General features: G+C 43.8%; 1 protein-coding gene across 1 annotated transcript in view; it reads right to left on the bottom strand.

Annotated features, from left to right (window-relative positions):
- Positions 1-2,055: 2,055 nt before the first annotated feature.
- Positions 2,056-7,060, bottom strand: part of LOC136572299 (cytochrome P450 4B1-like) — a 50,347-nt gene continuing 45,342 nt past the window's right edge. Inside the window, exon 11 of the mRNA XM_066572763.1 lies at positions 2,056-2,286. Coding sequence (XP_066428860.1) covers positions 2,118-2,286 — 169 coding nt within the window. The 3' untranslated portion in view covers positions 2,056-2,117. The remainder of the gene's footprint in view (positions 2,287-7,060) is intronic.

Genomic DNA, 7,060 nt, shown 5'->3' with positions numbered 1-7,060 from the left:
GAGAGCTTTGGTCAATACTTTTTTGATAAGGGAGTGGGAAATCGGGCCTCTGTCTCGTTCTTCATCTTGGTCCGAGTGCACTGACCCACAGTCCTTGTCAGATTTGCTCAGGTCATGGACATGTAGAGCTTCGTGTGTAGTTTTTGGCCTCTGTGCCGTGGGTGAATGGTGTTTTTTCTTTAAGTATTTGTTCCATTTCTCAGACAGAATGTTATTTCATGATTTTTATATTAGTGGTCGCCAGGGGGTCTCAGGTGCTGTACTGGTGTGAGGATCAATAGTTTTATCTTTCCTAGTCCCAAGATGGCGTTTACCCAGAGGCAAATGGCGTCACGCCGGTTCTAAAGGCTGTGTTGTGGTGTTAATAGTCTACTGGCTTCATTTAGGTGCACCGTGGTTTAGTGTGTCCCCCTGCCTCTGTGTATTGCTGGCAGGCTGGCGTAGAGTGGGCTACGCCTGTTCACTGACCTGTTATATCCCGCAGACCACGGTCGGCGGCATCCAGAATGGGTGGGGGTGGGGGAGTGAGAGACCCTTCATAGTCCTATGCTGTCCCCCATGCCAAGCGAGTTGAGGGAGGTAGCACCGCAACCTTCAGGAATTACTGCTCCAGGTGCTCCCGGCGGCATCTAGAATAGTGAGGGCAGGGAGGGAGTGGGAGTCTCTCCACGGTCCTGCACTGCTCCCGACCGCAGGTTAAGTGAGGGGAGTATTGCTGCGCCCTCCTGCAGTCTCGGCACCCGATGCGCACAGGCTCCACGCTCTCCACAGCTCCCAGTCAGCTATGTCCCGGCAGATGCACAGCGTCCCTGCACCTCGGCGCCGCCTCAGGTATGGAGAGGGAGCGCCTTTGAGCCTCCCCGCGGGCACAGCAGCAGGTGCCAGATCCATCGCGGCTTATGGTCAGAGGCACCCACCCAGCCCTGGTGTCTTCCGCTGGTCCGCCCAGTGGGGAGGGATGTTGCCGAGGTAGCCCGAAACTGCTATCTTTTGGTGCCAAAGGTCTGAGGTAAGGAGATCGTGGCGATTGAGGAGGGGGTCGCATTAAGCCGCAAGTTCTTTTGCCTACTGTGAGGCACAGAAGCTCTCCGATCCCTTGCAAGGTAGTTAAGGGTCTTCTTGATGTTTTAAGGGTGATTTCTGTGCCCGTGGCAGTCAAATTTCTGAATTTTTAAAAATTATTTTAGAAGGGCTTTCTGGAGAGCTGTGTGGAACACGTCCTTGCTGCTCAGAAGCTAAGCCATGCCCCCCAGATTCCAGACCTTGAGTCGCCCACATAGGTGTAGGAAGAGTACTTACATGAGAGGTAAGCACCATTAAATAGCACCATTGAAAAATACAACTTGTCCCGCAAAAAACAAGCCCTCATACAGCGACGCCGATGGATAAATAAAGGAGTTATGGTTTTTAAAAGGGGGGAGGAAAAAACGAAAATGGAAAAAAGCAAAAAAGTGTGGTGACTAAGGGGTTAATGGTGTTTATCCATCCGAACCAGAATAAATTTTGGGTAGCATAGGAGGACAGGTTAGGAGCATCATATAATTCAGAGGAAACAATTCAGTTTGGTCAGCAGGGATAGGCACTCACAGATATTGTATAGCCTTTTTTTCAATTTAAAGGGAAAACGTTCAGCGATACGCTGCTCCTCTACCCAGTTACGTCTACAGCCCACTAGTACCCCCAGGTCTTTTCCCTAGCAGTACCCCATTTAGTGTATATTGGTGACATCCGTTTCTCCTGCCTATGTGCAGAACCTTACATTAATCAACATTAAACTTCATTTGCCATTTTCCCCCCCAAGCCCCCGATTTATCTCGGTCCGTTTGTAGCCGCATATTGTCCTCCGTTGCATTGATTATATTGTATAATTTTGTGTCATCTGCAAATATTGATATTTTACTGTGCAGCCCCTCTATCAGGTCGTTGATAAATATATTGAACAGAATGAGGCCCAATACTGAACCCTGTGGCCCCCACTAGCAACAGGGCCCAATCAGCTTTTAAAGGAATATTACATAATAATTGCAGTGGAATAATTAAGAATTTGACAAATGATTTATTTCACGTTTTATTGATTCTTTTTACATGAAGACTTGATATTAAAGACTCTTTTCAGCTCAGGGGGCTTTCTTCAGGAACACGTGGATGCCACTTTTGGAACGCAGAACCAACTGTGGTAATTTTAAAGCAGGTTTTGACTCATCAGGCAAAAGCTCAAATTGATTCAGTGTGAGAGCCACAGCGACCTTCATCTCATTCATGGCAAAGTTCTGACCAATACAGTTCCTTAAACAGAAGAATAGAGGTTAAGTACCTCAGTCAGTGTACCCTAGTATTATACAATAAGTCATCTTTTTAGCCAATACATTAAAATGAAGTTACAATCTTGAAATGATTTGGGTCCTAGTGATAGAATAGTCTATAGCAATATTCCTGTAGTCAACACCACCAGAACCTTGCCATAAACCAGTCTACAACCATGAGAAGTCAGGTTAAATGGAACAAGGCTTTGCGAGATAGAAAAATCCCCAAAATTTGATTAGACATGAATAACAAATTTCAAGACAAAGCCGTCATTTACAGCTGATTTGTTTGAAAATCCTGGTTTTAAATAAATTAGACTGAAAGTCAAGCCTGTACAAACTTTCACATTTTTATTGTATATTGTAACTTTGCTTTCTATTTCTTGCAGCGTATTTCATGTTGTGTTCTCCATCTATATTCACGGCTACTTTCAATACTTTTTATAATGTTCCGCTGCCAATATTTGGAGTGATAGCAGTTTAGTGACACCCCATGTAAGCCATGTGACCTTAAAGTGTAACTCCATCGCACCTCTAATCATCCCTACGAGTCGACAGTTTAGTGGCTCATTACTTTTAATAGAACACTACAATTTTCTGAACAAGGCTGTCGCTGCATTACGTTGACTTTACTAATGAGGGAGAAAAGTGAGAAATGGAGCCAAATAGAAGTGTCACGTTCCCAAAATGAAGAAGCATTGATTCTGCTTGTTAATCTGTTTTCCCTTAGCCCTAACAGCAGCACAATGATGGGGTATTCTGCCCCTGTGAACTGACAGGACAGATGGAATTATTAACAACATAAATAAAACCTAATAAAAGGCCTCCCACTCCCCTATATGGGGGCAGTACCCCTCTGACCCTTCAGTGATATTATAAAGCAAACCGATAAAAAGAGAAGGTTGGAAGCTTGTGCTGCTGTTAGGATTAAGGCACAACACATTAACAAGTATAATCAGAATAAAGGGGATCTGGGAAGTATCAACGCCATGGAAGGGTCCTCCTGCAGAAGTGGATTTAAAACTGAGCGCCCAAAGGCTGCTCTTTCTAAAAAAAAAAAAAAGGTCTGTTAATCTATAATGGTTAATAAAAGTATTAAGTAAACTCCAGGTTGCTGCCGCATAAATATGCTCTAATGGAATCAAGTTCTTCTCTGCCCATGAAGTTGACATCGCACGTGTGGAGTGCGCTTTAATAAGAGTAGGTGGTTCTAGGCCCTGAGCCTGATATGTCGCCCAGATGGTTTCCCTAATCCATCTACTGAGCAAAGGTTTTGGTGCCTTGTGGTCCTTATTTTTAGTGGAGAACGGAATCAAAAGATTCTTATCCAGCCTAAAGCTCTGAGATCTCTGTAAGTAAAGAGAGGAGGAAGAGTAAGGGAGAATTTTACGAAAAGCTCGACTCGAATAACGCGGACCCGAGCATTTGGGTGCTCGCTCATCTCTAATCAAAATGTCTGATGTTACTTTGTGCTTACATGATACAGAATGCAGGCTTGTGGCCTGGAGGCCTGCAGAATAGGAGCCTGGAGGGGACACAGAAGTGGATTCTTCACAGCAACGGTCACTGAGAATGTGATGGATTTGTCAGGAAAAAGCACTTAGTACGTCTCTAAAATTCAGCACATATATTTAACCCCTTAATGACATGGCCTATTTTGAGCTTAAGGACCAAGCCTTATTTTTCAAATCTGACATCTGTCACTTTCTGTGCTAATAACTTTTGAATGCTTTTACTTATCAAGGTGATTCTGAGATTGTTTTTTCGTGACATATTGTACTTTATGTTAGTGTAAAAATTTCATCAATAAATTTTGTCCTTATTAGGAAAAAAAAATCCAAATTTACTGAAAATTTGGAAAAATTCACAATTTTCAAACTTTAAATTTTTTTCTTTGTAAGATAGAAAGTCAAACACCACAACATAGTTATTAATTAACATTTCCCATAGGCCTACTTTACACAGCAATCATTTTTTAAGTGTTATTTTACTTTTTGCAGACTCCACAAAGTATATAAATTTAGCAGTAATTTTTCACATTTACTAGCAAATTTCAAAATCTAAATTTTTTAAGGACCAATGCAGTTCAGACATAGTTTTGCCGAGCCTGTATATCAGAATCCCCCATGAATTGCCCCATTTTAAAATCAGCACCCTTCAAAGTATTCAAAATGGCATTTAGAAAGTTTATTAACCCTTTAGATGTTTTACAGGAATTAAAGGAAAGTGCATCAAAAATTAGAACAGTTCCTTTTTTCTACTGATTTTCAATATAAAACCTTTTTTTTTTATATAAAACAGTAGGAGTTAGCAAAGAAACAAAACTTGGAATGTATTACCCAGATTCCGCAGTTTTTAGAAATGCCCCATATGTGGACGTAGCCTGTTGTATGGGCACATGGTAGATCTCAGAAGGAAAGGAGCGCTTCTTGTCTTTTTGAATGCAGATTTGGCAGGAATAATTTTCAGACCCCATGTAGTGTTTGCAGTGCCCCTGAGGTAGCAGTACATTTGAAACCCCCAATAACTGACCCCATTTTGGAAACTACACCCCTCAGGGAATTTATTAAGGGGTGTAGTGAGCGGTTTGAACCCACAGATGTTTGAGGAATTTTTTTAACAGTTTGAGTTCAATACAAAAAAAATCACATTTTTCACATAATGTTCAGCTTTAGGCCCAGATTTATATTTTTTACCAGTGGCAGAAGGAAAAAACGTACCCCATGATGCGTTACCCAGTTGCTCTCGAACACGGAAATGCCCCATATGTGGACGTAGCCTGTTGTATGGGCACATGGCAGGACTCAGAAGGATAGGAGCGCTTCTTGGCTTTTTGAATGCAGATTTTGCTGGAATAATTTTCAGACCCCATGTAGTGTTTGCAGTGCCCCTGAGGTACCAGTGCATTTGAAACCCCCAACAACTGACCCCATTTTGGAAACTACACCCCTCAGGGAATTTTTTAAGGGGTGTAGTGAGCGGTTTGAACCCACAGGTATTTGAGGAATTTTTTTTAACAATTTGAGTTGAGAACGAAAAATTCACATTTTTCCAATAATGTTCAGCTTTAGGCCCAGATTTTCATTTTTCACCAGGGGCAGAAGGAGAAAACATAGTCCATAATGCATTACCCAATTACTCTCGAGCACGGAAATGCCCCATATGTGGATGTAAACTGTTGTTTGGGCACATGGCAGGGCTCAGAAAGAAAGGAGCGCTTTTTTTGAATGCAGATTTTGCTGGAATAATTTTCAGACACCGTGTAGTGTTTGCAGTGCCCCTGAGGTACCAGTGCATTTGAGACCCCCAACAACTGACCCCATTTTGGAAACTACACCCCTCAGGGAATTTTTTAAGGGGTGTAGTGAGCGGTTTGAACCCACAGGTATTTGAGGAATTTTTTTTAACAATTTGAGTTGAGAACGAAAAATTCACATTTTTCCAATAATGCTCAGTTTAGGCCCAGATTTTTATTTTTTACCAGGGGCAGAAGGAGAAAACGTAACCCATGATGTTACCCAACAGGGAAATGCCCCATATGTGAATCTAAACTGTTTTTAGGGCGCAGGGCTCAGAAGGGAAGGACTTAGCATGTGGCTTTATGTACAAGCTGTGCGAAGTGCATCAGGGTAAAACGTCAGGGCAATAAAAAAATTAAAATTTCAGGGACGTGTGGTAGATCTTAAAACACTCATTTATACAGAGGCCGGGTTGTGTGGGGCACGTTTCACACTGGTATATGGTGTCTTTTCTTATCCCGTTTGTAGCACACTCTGCACCTCTTTTGGGTCCTTCCCTTCGTCGCAGTGGAGGGAATTTCACTGAGAAAATGCTGCCCTGGTACAATTCTTGTGGCCTCGCTTCCAGAAGTACTGGGCCTCTCCCCCACCTCCTGGTCCCCAAATATTAGGTCCTTGATAACTTCCTCTTGAAATTCAAGGAATGTCCCCCTGTGGCCCGCACCTCGGAACAGCACGTAGGCATTATACAGTGCCATCTGTACGAGGTGCACGGCCAGTTTTTTGTACCACACCCGTGTTTTCCGCATGGCTCTATAGGGCTCCAGTACCTGGTCTGATAGATCGACCCCTCCCATGTACTTATTATAGTCGAGGACGCAGTCTGGTTTGGGGGTCTCTGCACTGGTACCTCGTACTGGGCAGGGGGTACTGCTGTGGCCGTGTATTGTCGTCAACATAAGGACATCCCTCTTGTCCTTATATTTAACGCACAATACATTGTCGCTGCATTGGGCCCGGCTCTCACCCCTTCTGAGCAGTTGCCCAAGCAGCGTCTTAGGGAGGCTTTTTTGATTTTTCCGAACAGTGCCACATGCCACTGTTCCTCTGGAAGCGAGGCACTGAAACAGGGGGACACTGGTATAAAAGTTATCCAGGTACAGATGGTAACCCTGGTCTAATAGTGGGTGCACCAGTTCCCACACTATTTTCCCTGTTACTCCCAGCACGGGGGGGCATTCTGGGGGCTCAATTTTAGTGTCCTTCCCCTCGTAAATACGGAACTTGTGGGTGTACCCTGATGTGCTTTCGCACAGCTTGTACAACTTCACACCATACCGTGCCCGCTTACTGGGCAGGTACTGGCGGAATTTTAGCCTCCCCTTGAAGTGTACCAGGGACTCGTCTACTGCAATGTTTATCTGTGGGGCATACGCCTGGGCAAACTTGGCGTTAAAATGGTCTATTACGGGCCTGATCTTATACAACCGATCGTAATTGGGGTGATCGCTGGGGGGG

The sequence above is a fragment of the Eleutherodactylus coqui genome, chromosome 7 (genome assembly GCF_035609145.1).
Source record: "Eleutherodactylus coqui strain aEleCoq1 chromosome 7, aEleCoq1.hap1, whole genome shotgun sequence".
In the NCBI taxonomy this organism is placed as follows: Eukaryota; Metazoa; Chordata; class Amphibia; order Anura; family Eleutherodactylidae; genus Eleutherodactylus; species Eleutherodactylus coqui.
Note: the sequence above shows the minus strand (reverse complement) of the source record. Positions and strands in the feature narration are given on the sequence as shown.